The sequence below is a fragment of the Haliotis asinina genome, chromosome 12 (assembly GCF_037392515.1).
Source record: "Haliotis asinina isolate JCU_RB_2024 chromosome 12, JCU_Hal_asi_v2, whole genome shotgun sequence".
Taxonomy (NCBI): domain Eukaryota; kingdom Metazoa; phylum Mollusca; class Gastropoda; order Lepetellida; family Haliotidae; genus Haliotis; species Haliotis asinina.
This window is the reverse complement of record NC_090291.1, coordinates 8163882-8184749: the sequence shown is the minus strand read 5'-3', so window position 1 is coordinate 8184749 and position 20868 is coordinate 8163882. Positions and strand designations below refer to the sequence as shown.

The 20868-nt window shown below is 40.5% G+C and overlaps 1 protein-coding gene across 3 annotated transcripts; it reads left to right on the top strand.

Annotated features, from left to right (window-relative positions):
• The first annotated feature begins 1976 nt into the window (after window positions 1-1976).
• On the top strand, window positions 1977-19140 carry LOC137258172 (beta-alanyl-dopamine/carcinine hydrolase-like). 3 transcript variants are annotated; one of them, XM_067795748.1, is made up of 11 exons: window positions 1977-2065; window positions 5390-5508; window positions 7315-7410; window positions 7783-7881; window positions 8024-8116; window positions 10518-10641; window positions 12345-12440; window positions 13877-13976; window positions 16029-16187; window positions 17414-17607; window positions 19005-19140. In XM_067795748.1, the coding sequence occupies exons 2-11, from the start codon at window positions 5398-5400 to the stop codon at window positions 19115-19117; spliced, it is 1185 nt and encodes a 394-aa protein (XP_067651849.1). In that variant the 5' UTR covers window positions 1977-2065; window positions 5390-5397; the 3' UTR covers window positions 19118-19140. The 3 variants fall into 3 exon arrangements, with proteins under 3 accessions (XP_067651849.1, XP_067651848.1, XP_067651847.1); XM_067795747.1 differs by lacking the exon at window positions 1977-2065 and adding an exon at window positions 3615-3730; XM_067795746.1 differs by lacking the exon at window positions 1977-2065 and adding an exon at window positions 4778-4999.
• The last annotated feature ends 1728 nt before the right edge of the window (window positions 19141-20868 follow it).

Genomic DNA, 20868 nt, shown 5'->3' with positions numbered 1-20868 from the left:
CAATATATGCAATGTATAGTCAGCAGAGCTGTTACAATACAATTTCTACAATGCATAAACGATAGCACAAACAGCCAAATATCTCTACGTGTAAGCTCGGCATGGCCGTGCATGAAGATATTCCTACTGCCATTGTATCCCACACAAAACAACAGAAACCTGCATTAAACTAATTCAGTAACAAAACATTGCACACTTACAATGAAATAGTACATGTGATGGAACTAATCCATGAACTGTAGTTGACAGAATTTGGTTCAATTCTTCATTTGTAGAATATGGATTTGCCATGAAGAGTTCCTTTACATCACTTTAATCCGTCATACATTGCTGTCTGCTCTGTACATTAACAGGTTTATGCATATCGTCCCTTTTTGGGTCGGGTACATAACCCCCCCCCCCCCCCCCCCCTCCCCCCCCTCCCCCCCCCCCCCCCCCCCCACACACACACACAAACAACCCCCAAAAAAACCCCAAAACCAAAACATTTCTCTCTAAATGAAGCCGAGTAAAGTCATGAGTGGTTGAACCATTCATATTATTATTTAGAGTTCTTTAACCGTGGCCACTTCCAGTAGCATTGCGGGTAAAAAGATTGTTTTCTTAGTCCCTATTTTAACTATCTACGTTAATTAGAATGTGTTTAAACCTTTCGTTATTCAAATAGAACAATGAAATGAAAGTGGTTTGCATATTTCCACATTCTTTTCCCCGCCAAAATACCGTCCCCAAAATGGGTCAATATGCAGATGAGTGAACTTAAATGAGGTAGTGTATTAGGCTAAGTCTTCAATCTCTTCAATCTTAAAACTGACTCTTTTCATTTGAAAGCCTTCGGTGAATACAACCAAACTGGCTTTTATACGAAATTATGTGTATTAACACATTTAAATCGGAACATTTAATGCGCATTCTTGATCCAATAAAATGTTTTCTGCTGAAGTAAATATAATAGTTAATGAATGTATCCGCAAGTCCTCGGCTGTTTCCTACACACGGAAACGATGGTTTCACGACAACTGCAAACAAGCAAGGAAGGCATGGGTAAAGGCTGAACACTATTTCCGTCGCCATCCTATGATCCATAATCAAAATATGAACAAAATCCTGAATGCAAAAGCAAGGCGTATTTATGAACAAAGTAACGTCAGTCTGGCAAAACTGTAAGTCAAGAATAAATTCCTATGTCCAAGATATGGAATATGGTTCAAAGAATTAAAGTATCGACCGTCTTAAAAAATGGAATTGAAATATTTTGACAGACACTTCAGATATTGCAATTAAATAGATGAAACTTTGGCCAGAATTCCTCCTCGTCTAACCATATACCAACATTTCAAAAGTATCTAAGGCAGCAAGAAAAGAAAACTGCTAATTTTAATTCAGAAATGGAGAAGAAATATGTTCTCTGCATGAGCGTCATTAAAACCTTGAACAAGCTCACGATACTGCTGCAGGAACCGATAGCATTTCAAATTTAACGCCCATTCTGTATATATTCTCCCTGGTGAAATCAAATGCCATTTTTATTAAACTCATGAAAGATTTAGTATCAAACTTTTCGCTCGATCGTTAAATAAAAATGGAATTACACGGAAGGTCGTGTAGTATACTCCATTTACCGAACAGTTCTCTCTTTTTGGGGAGTAATAACAACAGGAGCGTATTTCTAGGCCCGTTTTCAATAACTGAATGGTTTTTATTTGAAAGTATGTATGCTTGATGCGAAGCTTGAATATGGTGTGCTAAACGTTTAGGCAAAAAATAGGACAAAGGGAGCTAATTCCCAGAACTCAGTTTACCGTACAAAGTACACCGATTACCGCAAACCGTCGAGATGTAATTAATACAAAATAGGGCCTTCTATATTAATCTGTTACAATACATTCCTGGTGTTTTAAACAGTATTCCCCACCATGACCCTCATGCGGCCAGGTGTTTCTGTGCTATCTCAAGATAAGATAATACATATAGATCTACGCATTGCCCTGCATTGGGAGCACGGCACCAACGGGTTTAGCTCCATTGTGGTGGACATATCATATCACAACAACTCCAAAAAGAGGTATATAACTTGTGGGTTTCACACATCAAGCATCGGGATTGTAAACAATGAGAATTAAGGATTTACAGTCAAGTAATTCACCCGGCGAGTCATCAGCAATCTCCATTCACTGACCGTAAACTCGACATGTTTTAACTATGCAATTCAAACTTAGCAACTTGTTTGTGTGTTTTGCTGATGATGTGTAGGTTACGTCCTGCAATACAAGCTGGCAGGCCTATATCCATCAGAAACAAGGAACATCTGTGAGCTGGATGATTTCACGGTTACAGTGGGTAAGGGTATTCCGGATCACTGCCACGACATTAACCCCTAGAAACTGTAAATCTCGATGGATTTCTTTACTCAATCTCTTATTTTAAAGCCGAGACATTGCTCTTTAAGGCCATATATTTTGTTTTACTTGAACTGAACCAGAAGTGTACTTGCGCCCCTTGTAACGAGGATACCTATAATTGCGTAATTTGTCGTTGGCACGTCAGGAAAAGGTAACTCATTCGGAATGGCCCGTCTCAAATAAGACTAGAATCAAGTTGCTTCACGTTAACACTCCATTGCATGCATATACTTTTCACCTGTAAAAAGCAACAAATATCTTCTCTACATCTGCCATATTTTTGGAGAAATGAGCAATTTATGGGACCACATGTTTAAGTCAATTCCGGATCACCAGAAAATAGGGATCACCTCAAGACTGCCCACCGCCGAAAAATGTTAATTACTGTTGAAATAAAGTAATTAGTTTCACGATCTTACTTCGGTTGCCTCACTCAAGGGTCTGTCTTAGATGTTCTTTGCACAGAGTAGATACATAAAACGTTTTGGCCTTCATTTCGCTAAAAAGTAATTTGCTGTACAGAACTGTCTGTCAGGTAAAAGGTTATGAATATTGGAAATAACTTGACAATACTTTGGGTTTGAAATTGTTTTGTTTTCAAGTCATATTATTCTTTTTTTTTAATAACTTGATGAATTTTAGTTATGAATTATGCCAGAGGCGGAAGCAATGAGGTTGGAGTAAACTTGAACTATAGTTTGTTTCATTTTTCAACACAAGAAGATACACGTACACCCATAAAGAGTTCAAATAGGCTGGTATTAATAGATTATGCTCGTTAGCTTTACAATCAGTAACTGATGATGTGATGTTAAAAAAGGTCCTGACTGAATAGAGCGTTAAAGGTTCTGAAAAAATGGGTTATTTTGCCTCGATAGTTGTACTTTACAAGTTAAAGTCGCATATAAAAGTCACGACAATATAATATATATCAATACTGAAGAGATCAGTACCATAAACCACTTATGTATTAACCCCAAGAAAATATTTTCAGCCCACACTGGTACCTGGAATCATGATTCTGGAGTATGTTGTTATGAGCAGCAGTTGTTAAAACTATCTACCAAGCGGATGTTGTTATCAACTGCAATGTTTGTTAATTATTCGTTTATCAAACATTATGAATATTGTTAACGCAATTAAACGCGTGTTACTGTTTGACACAGATCCCTGTTGCCCCAAACGAGCACCAATAACCGAACACTGCCTCGTTTTGTCACGTGATCCGGAATACCCTGAAAATTCATTCGGAACTGCCATAACAGCGGAGCGTTTCTTTTGCGATATTTCTAAAGTCAATCAGGACCGAATTAATTTCATATTTTGGTGTAAGTAACATGAAACATTGTTCAGTCAGAAATTGCCCTTAGGTGCTTCAGATATATTTTTACGGAGGCGCATGCAGTTGGTTTTTCGTTAGTGATCCGGAACTGCCCTACGCACTGTACACTTCTCCAACAGGGGTGGAGTTGTTGGGTGTTAGTCTACTGGTTGGGCCACCCATGTCAGGCAACCCATGTCAGTGTAGCCATGCAGGGCTATCCATGTTGTCAGTCAGGAATTTTGAAAGTGGGGGATTGGGTGTTTTTTTTGTATTTTATTTTATTTTTCTTTACCCCCTGTGTGTTCATCCATGGACATGAGGTACGCTGATCAACACACACGTACTTACTCTCTCTCTCTCTGATTTACTTACAAAGTTAGAACAGGCTCCTGTGCTCTGAACTGCCTGTGTCCAAGTAGACTTTATGAGTTAACTGCCTGTAATGATGTCAATTTCTCATATTGCAATTTAGAAATATTAATATTTATGTCATCTACCTGTACCCAATTACTGTTTGGTCAGATAGTTTTGATGGAGAGAAAATATGTTTCTTTTTATCAATGAATGTCTGTATGTGGTAAGGAAATAGTGCTTGTTTATGTCATGTGGTAATTTCTATCTCAAATCATCTTCTGGAACTTGTGCAAAAATCTTGACTATTTAACTCCATGTACCTTGTTATTCATATATACTAAGGGCAACAATTAGGGGAATACCACTTCATGGCAGTTTTCCTTTATTTAGTCTCAAATTTCTTCCCACAGTATAATTTCATGCTGGTGATGAAAACTGGAAATTTTAAAGGAACGCTTGAATTTTCCTGTGTTCCTTTATTTCTTTTTCTCAGTATATAATAGTGATTCAAGTAAGTACAGGGTGCCAATTTATAATTTCAAACCTGTGTGTTTCATGCAGTAACGTTTGGGTCAGGTGAGCTTAGACATGTTACTTCACTGCATCAATAAGATGATGAACAGGATAAATATTATCATGTTAATCTAGAAAATAGATGAGGGTCTGTATACCGCATATGTGTAGTCAACAGCTGTTGGAAGATCAGATCGCATAAGGGATTAAACCTAGCTCCAGGGATGGGAGTGAGGTGTAAGTCACTTCAGAATATCACTTAGTAAGCTCCAGGGATGGGAGTGAGGTGTAAGTCACTTCAGAATATCACTCCTAGCAACTGAGCTAATTGCTAAATCAAAACTTGGGAAATTTACTGACGTGTGCTGCTGACTGAAGTCTGAAAGATCTAGTTTTTAAGATCTAGGTATGTACCAGAGATTTGCTTTAAAGAACATCAAAAATGAAGTGTATTTTGAAGATCCTTACAACTAAGTGTTTAGGTCCATCCACCTGAGATAAGTTTGATGACTTTAATACATGTAGTACATTGTGGATCTTTAAAACTGTTTTTCTTAGTCTTTAGCAAGATGAAGATGCTGGTCATGTGAAGCTGAGACTATGCTCACAGATGGCGAGAGGGATCAGTAAACAGACATCAGTGACTGGAATTCTATGTCATCTTGACAGCTACAGCAACAGGCAAACAAATTCTGATGAATATTTGTAGTCATTTAATCATGAATTTGGACATGAATTTGCAAGATGAAATTGTCTTGTCTTTTTGTTGTGACTGTCGTCAGTTTTTGTCTAATAGTTTCAGCCATGAAGCCATTGATGTTTCTAGCTGCAGCATCATGGATGCAGGTGATCTGTGGTGTCAGCTTCCCCGAACTCTACACAATAGGAACAAATTACCAGATAGGGCTGGACATGGTAAGTGTTGTTTTTGACACTGTAGACGTCACTACTTTTGTTTCACTCCCTTGCACAGAAGGAACATTGTAGGAAACAGCATGTCCATGCGAAATGTAAAAACTTACATAAGAACATGGTGGTCTTCCTTGCTGTGTGTTTTCTTGTTATCGAACTGCTCTATGACCACAACAGGGTCAGGGGAGGAGCAACTCATCTTAAACTATAAATGTATCTCCTTTAGACCAGTTGTATATTACAAGTTGTTCACTAGTCCCTCGGCATGGGTTGATGTACCCTCAATGTTTCTTTACGTTCCCCTCGTCCAATTTATCTTACCGAACACCTCAGTGTTAATTTTGAACTGTTGGAAGCACAGGTATCGCATCATACACTTCATCCAGCCTGTGTGAAGCAAACGATTTGAATTTTGCATCTTGCTGGTTTTTCCTGTAGGTATTGTCTTAGTGAAGTCGCCGCGATGTAATTCCCCTTGTTATTATTCACTGGGACTACATTTGAACGTTTGGGCAAAATTTATTTATTGGAAAGTGAGTCAAATGTTCTTGTAACCATCGCTAGATTTAGAGTTATTTTCGTGCGTCATGCGTCATTTAATGTTATTTGAGATAAAAAGGTAGCTACCACAAAGTAACTACCACGAAGTATCAAATGAGTTACCATGGGCAGCGGGGTGTATTGCAATGCACCTTGCTTGTACACGGGGTACATTGAAAATAATAGAAGAGCGCTCAGTCAGTCAGACAGGGACATTTATGTGTGAGGTAAGACAATTGTTGAGGTAAGATAAATGTTGTATACTGGTCCCTTAGGGACCATGATTTGAGGTACACTTTAGGATCAGGTAACATAAACAAACATTGAGGGTACCTCAGCCCATGCCCCCTTCATTACCAGTGAACAACTTATAATATTCCTGTTACATTCATGGCAGTACAATCCTGGACATGATTCAAGAATTCTGCTGATGTATTCAGGATGGGACATTCCAGAATGTGATTCAGAAAGTATACTGTATTCTGGGATCTGATACAGGGGTTCTGTTCTTGTATTCCAGGATGTGATTCAACAGTTCTGTTGTTGTGTTACAGAATCTGATTTGGGGGTTCTGTTGTTTTAATCCAGGGTGTAATTCAAGGGCTGCATTGGTGTATTCCAGTGTCTGATTCCAAGGTTCTACTGTTGTATTCCAGCATATAGTTCATGGATTCTATTGTTGTAATCCATTGTGTAATTCAGGAGTTCTATTGTCCTTTTCCAGGGTGCAATTCTATGGTTGTATTCGAGAGTGTAATTCAGGGATTCTGTTGTTGTAATCCAAGATATAGTAATCTATTGTTTTAATCCAAGATATAGGGATCTATTGTTGTAGTCCAAGATATAGGGATCTGTTGTTGTAATCCAAGATATAGTAATCTATTGTTGTAATCCAAGATATAGGGATCTATTGTTGTAGTCCAAGATATAGGGATCTGTTGTTGTATTCCAAGATATAGTAATCTATTGTTGTAATCCAAGATATAGGGATCTATTGTTGTAGTCCAAGATATAGGGATCTATTGTTGTAGTCCAAGATATAGGGGTCTGTTGTTGTAATCCAAGTTAGAGGGATCTATTGTTGTAATCCAAGATATAGGGATCTATTGTTGTAATCCAGGGTGTAATTTAAGGGTTTTATTGTTGTATTCCAGTTTCTTAGTGCCAGGCTCTATTCAGGAGTTCTGTTGATGTATTCCTGGGTCTAATCCACAAGTGCTATTGTTGTATTCCAGGAGGTAATTCAGGAGTTCTGTTGTTCCTTTCCAGGGCAGGACATTCAGAGGCATGATTGAGGAATTCTACAATCAGAGTTCATCCCTGGCAAAAGTGACACAGTTCATTCAAACAGATGCAGGGAAACAAGTGAGTTTGCAGTCTTTGCCCAGTGTTACTGACTTTTTGAGCAGTCATGAATGTACCATTAGTTAATGGTCATTGGGGAACCTGCCGTCAGTCAGCAATCATTGGAGAACATGCCATTAGTCAGTCATCATTGGGGAACATGATATTAGTCAGCAATCATTGGAGAACATGCCATTAGTCAGTCATCATTGGGGAACATGATATTAGTCAATCATCACTGGCGAACATGCCCTTAGTCAGTCATCACTGGGAACATACCATCAGACAATCATTTTTGGGAACATGCCATCAGTCAGACAACATTGGGGAACATTTCATCAGTCAATCATCATTGGGAACATGCCATAAGTTAATCATGGTTGTGTGTTTCAGTATTACACTGGGTACTTGGACACAGTGAAGAAAGTGTTCCCCGAGTACGTCAGTGAGTTGACTGGTCTGGCAGATGGAGCAGGAGTCAGCTTCACTCAGGTGTGTTCTGAGTATACAGACTTCAGCAATGTGGATGTAGTCTCTTTAGTGATCGTACGATGTTTGGTATGTGTGTAATCTATATCTGTCTAATGACAGCAAATCCTGGATTTGACTGAAGACAGACTTTGTTTACCTACAGGCCTTCTCCATGATGATAAGCAGTGAGATCAAAGCCGTGATGAAGTTGAAGGGAGCACAGTCCTGTAGTGATGTGTACCTGGCTGACCAACAGGTGGGGTGCATTGCAGGGCTGACCATGTAGCAGCTGATACCCTGTAGGGGTGGACCATGTGGGTGTATGATAGCCTGAAGGAGTGGACCATGTGAGGGTATTGTAGCCTGTAGGTGTGGGCCATGTGAGGGTATTGTTTCCTGTAGGGGTGGACCATGTGAGGGTATTGTTTCCTGTAGGGGTGGACCATGTGAGGGTATTGTAGCCTGTAGGGGTGGACCATGTGAGGGTATTGTAGCCTGTAGGTGTGGGCCATGTGAGGGTATTGTTTCCTGTAGGGGTGGACCATGTGAGGGTATTGTTTCCTGTAGGGGTGGACCATGTGAGGGTATTGTAGCCTGTAGGGGGTGGACCATGTGAGGGTATTGTAGACTGTAGGGGTGGGCCATGTGAGGGTATTGTAGCCTGTAGGGGTGGGCCATGTGAGGGTATTGTAGCCTGTAGGGGTGGACCATGTGAGGGTATTGTAGCCTGTAGGGGTGTAGCATGTGAGGATATTGTAGCCTGTAGGGGTGGACCATGTGAGGGTATTGTAGCCTGTAGGGGTGGAGCATGTGAGGATATTGTAGCCTGTAGGGGTGGACCATATGAGGGTATTGTAGCCTGTAGGGGTGGACCATGTGAGGGTATTGTAGCCTGAAGGAGTGGACCATATGAGGGTATTGTAGCCTGTAGGGATGGACCTTGTGGGTGTATGGTAGCCTGAAGGAGTGGACCATATGAGGGTATTGTAGTCTGTAGGGGTGGACCATGTGAGGGTATTGTAGCCTGTAGGGGTGGACCATATGAGGGTATTGTAGCCTGTAGGGGTGGACCATATGAGGGTATTGTAGTCTGTAGGGGTGGACCATATGAGGGTATTGTAGCCTGTAGGGATGGACCTTGTGGGTGTATGGTAGCCTGAAGGAGTGGACCATATGAGGGTATTGTAGTCTGTAGGGGTGGACCATGTGAGGGTATTGTATCCAGTAGGGGTGGACCATGTGAGGGTATTGTAGCCTATAGGGGTGGAGCATGTGAGGGTATTGTAGCCTGTAGGGGTGTAGCATGTGAGGGTATTGTATCCTATAGGGGTGGACCATGTGAATGTATTGTTTCCTGTAGGGGTGGACCATGTGAGGATATTGTATCCTATAGGGGTGGACCATGTGAATGTATTGTTTCCTGTAGGGGTCGACCATGTGAGGGTATTGTATCCTATAGGGGTGGACCATGTGAATGTATTGTTTCCTGTAGGGGTCGACCATGTGAGGGTATTGTATCCTATAGGGGTGGACCATGTGAAGGTATTGTTTCCTGTAGGGGTCGACCATGTGAGGGTATTGTAGCCTGTAGGGGTGGACCATGTGAATGTATTGTTTCCTGTAGGGGTGGACCATGTGAGGATATTGTATCCTATAGGGGTGGACCATGTGAATGTATTGTTTCCTGTAGGGGTCGACCATGTGAGGGTATTGTATCCTATAGGGGTGGACCATGTGAGGATATTGTATCCTATAGGGGTGGACCATGTGAATGTATTGTTTCCTGTAGGGGTCGACCATGTGAGGGTATTGTATCCTATAGGGGTGGACCATGTGAATGTATTGTTTCCTGTAGGGGTGGACCATGTGAGGATATTGTATCCTATAGGGGTGGACCATGTGAATGTATTGTTTCCTGTAGGGGTCGACCATGTGAGGGTATTGTATCCTATAGGGGTGGACCATGTGAATGTATTGTTTCCTGTAGGGGTGGACCATGTGAGGATATTGTATCCTATAGGGGTGGACCATGTGAATGTATTGTTTCCTGTAGGGGTCGACCATGTGAGGGTATTGTATCCTATAGGGGTGGACCATGTGAATGTATTGTTTCCTGTAGGGGTCGACCATGTGAGGGTATTGTATCCTATAGGGGTGGACCATGTGAATGTATTGTTTCCTGTAGGGGTCGACCATGTGAGGGTATTGTATCCTATAGGGGTGGACCATGTGAAGGTATTTTTTCCTGTAGGGGTCGACCATGTGAGGGTATTGTAGCCTGTAGTGGTGGAGCATGTGAGGATATTGTAGCCTGTAGGGGTGGACCATATGAGGGTATTGTAGGTGGCAAGTAGGGTGTGGATCATGTGTGTGTTTCAAGTAGGATGTGGATCATGTGAGTGTATCCATTAGAGTGTGGATCATGTGGTGGGCCGATAAGGTGGTACAAGGGTTGCATGGTTTGTGGATCAGAGGGTGATCCAGGTTTCATCACAAATTGTTAACTACAAAATGAACTCCACATTGCACAAAAATAACATTTAATGGTTTACACTCTCCATTGTAAATACAAAAATGTCCTTTCTTAATATCCTAGTGAAAGTGAGATAGACAGTTTCCCCCATTTATGAGCTGCGGAAGCTTGTGGTCTTTTTCAGATAGCCATTGGTCACAATGAAGACGAGGATCCCCTGCTGAAGGAAAGGGCTTTCATGGTCCATGCTACTGTTGTTAGTGAAGCTGGTGACATTGTAGAGAATTTCACAGCCTACACCTACGCAGGTAACTGTAATGCTCCACTTGGCCTTCATGACTAAGGGTCTGTACACTTCCTCAGTTGTGTAATCCCTGTGCAACAACACAACAGCCTGTTGGCCGTAAACATCTACTCATGGTGGGGAGCAGGTTGCTCCTGCAGTGGACAATCTCACTTTCAAGCACAGTGAATTTCAGTATGAATAAGGTTGTTGTTTTTGTACATAGTTGCCTATGTATATAATTGTCCATTCATCAGGGTAAGAGGTGGTATTCTTGAATGAAAACCAACTCCTGCTAGGGTATGATCTTTGGTTTGTGCCACAAGGGTTATTGCTCGAATGTATATATTTTCACTCTGTATCATAGTAATAAACAAGCAATAAAATATTCATATCACACCTTAACTACAGTGGTCTAGGACAATGAGCATCACAGTGACAGTTACTGATAATAATTATATATGTAAACTGCATCAGTTCTGATAAGATGTAAATAATAAATAAATCCCTTCCAATGATTTACATCTGCAAAACATCGGTAATTCCGTACATCAACACGTGATTCAACATTATTCAAGATAAATCATCACTACCATGAAGTATGTGATTAGTTCGGCATTGCCAGCGGGATAGACTAAATGTTACTAGCTTGTAAGTGGGATACATTGAATAACAGAAGAGCGCTCACTCAGCTAATCAGAAAGTGATATTTATGTGAGATGTAAGGTAAATGATACTGCCACATTTATATCAACTCAAAGTGACAAGATGACCAGAATTTGTAGAAAGGTTACAATGTCCAAACATTTCGCTGTGTGTTTTGTTAAGTAATAAAATCTTGTGAATTCCTCCAGGATTATTTCAAAGTCATTGTTTATTTATATGGTTTATTTTTAAAGTAAATTGTTTGCATACAACTGTTGAAAGATTTATTGGTCCAAAATTGGGTAGGAGAGACATCAGAAATGTACCCTTCTTACTGAGTATAATGGATAATTTTCCTTACTGGTTGACCCAGTTTCCAAATTGTGTCCAGATTGAATCCATTTGGTTGCAATACCAAATCAGATTATCAACTATTTTGAACTGGTTATTACAATAACCACATAAATTGCTGTCTACTTATATTATTCTAGTATGATAAAGTTGGCCATTATGACAATCTGTATCAACATGTGACAGTATGTATGAATGTATATGATAATATATATGATATGATAATATGATAATATGTATCCGTATATGAAAATACATATCATGTTGTGCCCAATATAAAACAATATGTGTCAGTATGTGAAAATATGTATCTATATGTGACAATTCATTACATGTTGTGTCCAATATATGACAATATGTATCAATATATAACAATATGAGTAGTCAAATAATTAGTCTTAGAAGTGGGGTACTTTTGGTTTTCCCTGCAAATTTGCAGGCGATTTTGCTTTGCATCGATTTAGCCCCACTGTCAATACTACTATATGTATCAATATATGACAATTAATATCATGTTCTGTTGAATATATGACAATATGTATGAATGTATGACCATATCTGTCTAAATATGACAATACATATGAAGATATCTGACCATACATATCAATATGTGAAAGTGCATAGCAAGTTATATGACAATGACCATATAATTATAAATATATGACAGTACATATACACAACATATACAATGAGGTATTTCAGCAAACCTGACAGTGTGTTTGTGATTTCTAGGGTCTCTGTCTGGGAATGCTTTCAGCTTCAATGGAGACGGAAAGGTGTTCACCGTCAATGCCCTCTACCCTGATGTTGTGGAAGCGAACAAAATACGTAAGTAAACCACCTGTAGTGTCTTGTCAACATAACCCTGTAGCGTCCTGTCAACACAACACCATAACCCTGTAGTGTCTTGTCAACACAGCACCATCATCCTGTAGTGTCTTGTCAACACAGCACCATAACCCTGAAGCATCTTGTCAACACAACACCATAACCCTGTAGCATCCTGTCAACACAACACCATAACCCTGTAGCATCTTGTCAACACAACACTATAACCCTGTAGCGTCTTGTCAACACAACACCATATCCCTGTAGTGTCTTGTCAACACAACACCATAACCCTGTAGCATCTTGTCAACACAACACCATAACCCTGTAGCGTCTTGTCAACACAACACCATATCCCTGTAGTGTCTTGTCAACACAACACCATAACCCAGTAGCGTCTTGTCAACACAACACCATAACCGTGTAGCGTCTTGTCAACACAACACCATAACCCAGTAGCGTCTTGTCAACACAACACCATAACCGTGTAGCGTCTTGTCAACACAACACCATAACCCTGTAGTGTCTTGTCAACACAACACTATAACCCTGTAGCGTCTTGTCAACACAACACTATAACCCTGTAGCGTCTTGTCAACACAACACCATATCCCTGTAGTGTCTTGTCAACACAACACCATAACCCTGTAGCATCTTGTCAACACAACACCATAACCGTGTAGCGTCTTGTCAACACAACACCATAACCCTGTAGTGTCTTGTCAACACAACACCATAACCCTGTAGCATCTTGTCAACACAACACCATATCCCTGTAGTGTCTTGTCAACACAACACCATAACCCTGTAGCGTCTTGTCAACACAACACCATAACCCTGTAGTGTCTTGTCAACACAACACCATAACCCTGTAGCATCTTGTCAACACAACACCATATCCCTGTAGTGTCTTGTCAACACAACACCATAACCCTGTAGCGTCTTGTCAACACAACACCATAACCCTGTAGCGTCTTGTCTACATAACACCATCACCTTGTAGTGTCTTGTCAACACAGCACCATTATCCTGTAGTGTCCTGTCAACACAGCACCATCACCTTGTAGTATTCTGTCAGTACAACACCATCACCTTGTTAGTGTCCAGTCACGAATGATATTTTGAATGTCCTCATTCACCAATACATTCAACAACAAACATTCCAGGGGCATGCTTGTACAGACATGTTTTTTTTATGAGCATGTGTGTATATTTTAACAATTTTACGTAAGCAACACAAATTGTAATGTACAAATCTCGTTAATCCGACCTATGCGTTTTGGACAATCTGCTTATCCAATGCTTTTGTTGGTAACAAAGTGAATAAACATAATTTAGTTTCATTTATTTAGTCCGACATCCTTGTTAATCTGACAATTTGTTGTGTAACGGACGATATCAGATTAACGAGACTTGACTGTATACATTTGTTTCAGCTCGCTACTTCATGAACAGAGCTCTTATGCGTGTGAAGTCCCAGAAAGACCTTGAAAACCTATTGGATGGTCTCGGTGTTGGGGTTGCCTATGCTTTCAAGTAAGTGGAGGTAACTCTGACATCTGTCAGGCAGGTCTGGAGGATACCAGTATATTAAATTTATATGGTGACAGCAGAGCATGGCTTCATGTAAGTGGAGATAAGTCACACATCTGTGACTCAACAAAGTCATAAACTGTCAGTAAACTGTTAGCAGACTTTTCATAAAAAATAGCCTAGGATAATAAATAGTAACAAATAATAACAATATCATACATCTAAAAAGGTACTAAGACACTTTGTAATACATGTAAAATGTCTTAATATTAATCTCATATTTATCAATATCTAACCTGGTGATTGCCTCTGACCACAAATCAGATGATTTTTCAGCTGACGTCATGTGATATCTAGGGTCATGTGATATCTAGGGTCAGTTGCGTGAATCTGCATCTCTCTCTCTCTCTCTCTCTCTCACACACACACACACACATTCTTGGACAAGAAAAGGGTGTATTTGGTTTGCTGTGGTTCACCTCTATATTATAAGCTGTTCGCTGGACAACAGATTTATCTTACAGATAATGTTAATTTTGAACTGTTTCAAGCATGGATATCAGATCGCACACATCAGCAAACCTGTGTGAATGAGACAGTTGCAATCTTGCTTTTTACTGTTTTTCCCCAGCAGGTATCATGGTAGTAAATTGCAGCGGTATAATTCCCCATCTTAACATTCATCTTAATATTCACAGGGACTACATTTGAAAGGGTTGTCAAAACTTATTTATTGGAATGCGAGGTAAAGCTTTTTGTAGCCATCACTAGTTTTTGCTGATAACACATGAAAAACAGATTTAGAGTTATCTCCCTTCTATTGATTTGCATTTGCAAAGCATCAGTAATTTCTGTGCACCATGCTTGATTCAATGTTGTTCAAGATAAAGAAGTACTACCATGAAATACCAAATGAGTTGCCATTTGCAGCAGGGTACACTGCAATTCACCTCGCTTGTAAGTGGGGTACATTGAAAATAATAGAAGAGCGCTTAGCCAATCAGAAAACGATTATGTGTTAGGAAAGATAAATATATATATAAACACTTTGTCTAATCTGTGATCAGTATTACATTGGTAAATCATTTGTTTTATGTATTTTGGCAGTGTAATGGACCAATCGCCTCTAGTTGCACTGCCTCTTGGCAATAACATAACGTATCATACATGCACCACACAAAACCTTTTCACAACACAATTTTGATTGAGTTGTGACTAGAGAAATTCATGCCAAATAAACCCATTGACTGGTGTGTATCCGGCACCGACACAGAAACAGATGTTGGTATTACCAAGTGAGAGGCAAATGAATCAAAACTATTTCGAAGTATGGCAATTCATTGCGCAGATATACTTACAAAGAGACACATATGTGACGACTAATAACTCTTTTTCTTTCACAGCGGTTTTTAAGCAAAATTTATGTCTAGATTTTCCTAAATAACTTGCTGTCTTTGCGGTAATGACATTTAGATTTAAAGTTGAAAAGTCACAATATATTTTATGGAAAATTCTCGTCCAAACTTCTCTGCTGATACAGTGCACCAGTTGATGAACCAGAGTAGTTTACACGAAGACATAAAAAGTTTATAAAATCCAAACGAAATTTTCTTAAGAGCAAAAGCTGAAATGACCCTGTTCCACAGAATGACCTGGGCGAACACTTACTTATTGCATAGTCAAGGTAATCTGAGTGATGATAACTTCAGTGCTGCAAAACTCAAGTTTGACTCTCATCCAATAAGATAATTAAGGGGTGGTTCCCCATGTTTTCACTGAGGCACTGACATCCAGATAATTCTGTGTCTGATGCTGAGTGGCATCCAGCGATAATGTGGACTCATGAATGACTGGACAAATAAACTTGTTTTTTCCCTTTAATGGCGTGCAGTGTATGGCATCTATTTGTGCAGTGTATGGCACCTATGTGTGCAGTGTATGGCATCTATGGCAGGGGGAGGTAACTCCTACATATGTGGACGCAGGCTATTTCTATGCTGTAATGATTTCAGTCAGGGATGCTAACCTGTAATTGGTGTATATAATTATTTACAGTCTGAACTATGCAGACATCAGAAACAGCTCCAGTATTCTCACAAACTATGAGGTCTCACCAGTCTCTGGAGTTTCTGGGAATCTTGTAACCAAGGCAACAGTTGCAAGGCGGTCAGTTTCAGGAGTAGACACAACAGGACACTATTATCACTTCAACATGTGAGTATGAAACATGTTTAGGGACCAGCTTTTGTAGTGTCCAGCCTATGTATGAACCAGCCCATGTGTGGACCAGCTCATGTAGGGACCAGCTCATGTACAGACCAGCTAATGTCAGGACCAGCCCATGTACAGACCAGCTCATGTAGGGACCAGCCCATGTAAGGCCAGCTCATGTACAGACCAGCTCATGTAGGGACCAGCTCATGTACAGAACAGCTAATGTCGGGACCAGCCCATGTAGGGACCAGCTCATGTACAGACCAGCTCATGTAGGGACCAGCCCATGTAAGGCCAGCTCATGTACAGACCAGCTCATGTAGGGACCAGCCCATGTAAGGCCAGCTCATGTACAGACCAGCTCATGTGGGGACCAGCCCATGTAAGGCCAGCTCATGTACAGACCAGCTCATGTAGGGACCAGCCCATGTAAGGACAAGCCGTTTTACAGACCAGCCTATGTAAGGACAAGCCATTGGAGGGAGCAGCTTATGCAGGGACCAGCCTATGTAGAGGTCTGTGTAGAGACTGGTGGTCTATGTAAGGATGGTGGGTGAGGTATGTAAGGGTGTTGTGTGTGGTATGTAAGGGTGTAGGATCGGCTATGTAAGGGTGTACAGTTGGTTATGTAAGGGTGTTGGGTGGGCTATGTAAGGATGTTGGGTAAACTATGTAAGGATGTTGGATGGACTATGTAAGGATGTTAGGTGAGGTATGTAAGGGTGTAGGATTGGCTATGTAAGGGTGTAGGATCGGCTATGTAAGGATGTACTGTTGGCTATGAAAGGATGTTGAGTGAACTATGTAAGGATGTTGGGTGAGGTATGTAAGGGTGTTGGATGGGCTATGTAAGGGTGTTGGATGAGCTATGTGAGGATGTTTGGTGAAGTGTGTAAGAGTGTTGGGCAGTCTATGTAAGGGTGCTGGATGAAGTATGTGAGGGTGTTGGGTGAAGTGTGTAAGAGTGTTGGGCAGTCAATGTAAGGGTGCTGGATGAAGTATGTGAGGGTGTTGGGTGAGATACATAAGGATGTTGGATGGGCTATGTAAGGGTTTTGGAAGAACTATACATGGATGTTCGGTGAGGTGTGTAAGGGTGTTTGGTGAGGTGTGTAAGGGTGTAAGGGTGTTGGGTGAGGTATGTAAGGGTGTAGGTTGGGATACATGGGGATAGTCTTTGAGAAGCTAAATAAACTCATGACTTCACTTTCTTTCTCTACATCTAGGTATGAGCACACGAACATCTCCCAGATACCAAAGGATATTGTCAGCTCACAGCATAGGAAGGCCCGTGCCAACCAGCTCCCACCACCAGCTGATGTATCGGGTGTGACCTTTATTTTGGGTGATCAAGGGGACAGTCAGTATCCCATCTATCGCACTCCTCGACCCTCTGATGAAGAAGCCACTATTGCCACAGGTACCTGTGTGTCTTACATCCCACACCTCTATTGCCACAGATACCTGTGCGTCTTACATCCCACACCTCTATTGCCACAGATACCTGTGCGTCTTACATCCCACACCTCTATTGCCACAGGTACCTGTGTGTCTTACATCCCACACCTTTATTGCCACAGATACCTGTGCGTCTTACATCCCACACCTCTATTGCCACAGGTACCTGTGTGTCTTACATCCCACACCACTATTGCCACAGGTACCCATGTGTGTCTTACATCCCACACCACTATTGCCACAGGTACCCGTGTGTGTCTTACATCCCACACCACTATTGCCACAGGTATCTGTGTGTCTTACATCCCACACCACTATTGCCACAGATACTCGTGTGTGTCTTACATTCCACACCACTATTGCCACAGGTACCCGTGTGTGTCTTACATCCCACACCACTATTGCCACAGGTATCTGTTTGTGTTTTACACAACACACCTCTATTGCCACAGGTACTTCAGTGTGTCGTACATCCCATACCACAATTGCCATAGGTACCTATCATGTATCATGCAGTATCATGTATGATATCATACAATGTACCATGCAGTATCATACAATTCTATGTAATCATGTATTCTACACTATCAGGTATCATACACATCTTCAACCTGATAGGTTGATGTGTGTCAGCCATATTTTTATCATCAAAAGTTATTTTGTGATTTCTGAACCAGATATCCTTAATATTACAGACGGTGTGATTAATGTGGGAGTAAATCCCAAAGTAATGCAGGTCCTGAAAGATCAGCATTTAGACCCAGGAGCATGTGAATTATCCTCACATGACTCGAGAACCAGTCAGGGTTAAGTTGGGGATTTGAACCCAGTCATTGGGGCACATCTATGTGACAATCACTGGGGCACATCTATGTGACAGTCTCTGAGGCATAACTTTGTGACAATCATGGGGCACATCTTTGTGACAGTCTCTGAGGCAAATTCTATGTGACAGTCACTGGAACACATCTATGTGACAATCACTGGAGCACATCTATGTGACAGTCTCTGAGGCATATCTTTGTGACAATCATGGGGCACATCTTTGTGACAGTCTCTGAGGCAAATTCTATGTTACAGTCATTGGGACACATCTATGTGACAGTCACTGGGGCACATCTTTGTGACAGTCACTGGGGCAGAGCTATGTGGCAGTTTCTGAGGCATATCTATGTGACAATCATGGGGCACACCTATGTGACAGTCACTGAGGTACAGCTATGTGACAGTGATTGACAGTCTCTGTATATGCCTAATGTGAAAACATGGTACTTTTGACCACATGCCATGTATCGTGGTGTATCATACTGTTTGACTGCATGCTGAGTACCTATTGATTACTGGCTGTCTCTGCTGCAGGTATTTTTGTCCTCGATTCCTGTGTCCTCATGGTGTTCAAGAGCAACCCTCGGACAACGACACGTCCCATCACAACCATCAATCTACCACATGGTATTATGTGTGGGCAGTAATAAAACAGATCTCTCCCTCTATTTACTTAGGTCGTTTTTTCACTTACCACGTAGGTAAACAGGCCACGGAAGTTCTACACAGGTTCAATATTAAATACAAAATGTGTATGTAAAGATTTCTGATATATAAAACACAATGCCTTTCAGTGAAGTTCACATATTTTCGTATCCTTCTGACAAGTATTATTCAAAACAATGAGTATAAAATGCCAACTGGATGTCATGCAGTGTCATATGTAAACAAATGTTGATTTAGGCATTACGCATAAATTCTAGTACTGTGGGAGTGGAGCCCCATCTAAAATTTAACCTTACACTCTCACTAGTGATGAACCAGATTTCCAACTCACAAAGTCAGTGATCTAACCCACTCAGCCACCGAATCAAGACTTCCAGAATTTGTACTTTCCTGAGAAAGTGTAATCCCAGACATTATTTTATTTCTTACATTGCTAAACATGGTTAATCAGTTATTTATCTTGAAATTAGACACTTTTCGCTTTTGGGATACTACTTTTTATTCGTCAGTGATACTGGGAATGAAAGATACGAAGGTTTGAAGCATTTAGTGGAAAGAGTGTATGTTGGCACTCTCAGTCATATTCCCGAGGTCTTCTGTTGCTCAACATGTATTCAGGCAAATATATGTATGAAGAACATGTTTATAACAACCTGGCAGACAGATAGAACTCGGGATCCTTTGTCCTGGCTGCTACCTGTATAGTTAAAATAGTAACAAACCACATTTACAATGAATTAAAATTCCTATTCCTTTTGTCCTTTTTAATTATAGTTTACTTTATGTTCATTCTTAATTTTGATTCAATTCCTTCTTAAATACAAGCGAATTATAACAGAATTCAATGCAATTGAGTGAGTTTAGTTTTATGCCGCACTTAGCAATATTCCCGCAATATGGCAGTAGTCTGTAAATAATCGAGTCTGGACCAGACAATCCACTGATCAACATGAGCATCGATCTGAGCAATTGGGAACCGATGACATGTGCCAACCAATGTCAGCGAGCCTGACCACCCGATCCTATTAGTCGCCTCTTACGACAAACATAGTCGCCTTTTATGGCAAGCATGGGTTGCTGAAGGCCTATTCTACCCCGGAACCTTCATAGGTCGGAATCAGTACAAAGCATATGATTTGTCTTAGATGCAAACAGCTGTATAATGTGAATAAACCTATACACACCCAGCCCAGCATTCATTTAAGTACCAGAACTACAGATAACGTTTTGGGTCATTGATTAATGTTACATCTCAGTTGGGTATCTTAATTTTCCTTTCAATAACCAAATATATTGTGCCCGCCTCAGTCAAACTCAGTTAGGTACTTTGCCATTTTCTATTAATTGTAAAAATATAATAGTTTTCATGTTAGCTGAAGTGTTTGTTACTTACATTTGATCTGTAATATGTGAAACAATAACTCACACTGTAATTTGCCTAGTTCAGTTGCTGCAGTAGAACCTCTCAATATACCTCAGTTATTTCATGTATATTTATTTGTATGCATGTGAGATCACATTTATTGAGTATTTTTTTTAAAAATCAAGTATACTTGTACACAGTAGACTTAATATAAATTTAGTTTTCACATAATTATCTGTGTACAAATGTAACTTGTGCAGATGCATGGTTTATCTGTACCTCTAACATACTATTTTCCTGTGAACAATCTCAGTAAAATTTGCCCCCATGACCAGTACCTTGGGCACTGGTGTAAAGCAGGATGTATTG

Coding starts and splice junctions, on each gene's coding strand:
- LOC137258172 (XM_067795748.1), top strand. CDS start 5,398: ATGAAGCCATTGATGTTTCTAGCTGCAGCATCATGGATGCAGGTGATC. Junction 8,117..10,517: donor TGTACCTGGCTGACCAACAG/GTGGGGTGCATT, acceptor GGTCTTTTTCAG/ATAGCCATTGGTCACAATGA. Junction 12,441..13,876: donor TGTGGAAGCGAACAAAATAC/GTAAGTAAACCA, acceptor CATTTGTTTCAG/CTCGCTACTTCATGAACAGA.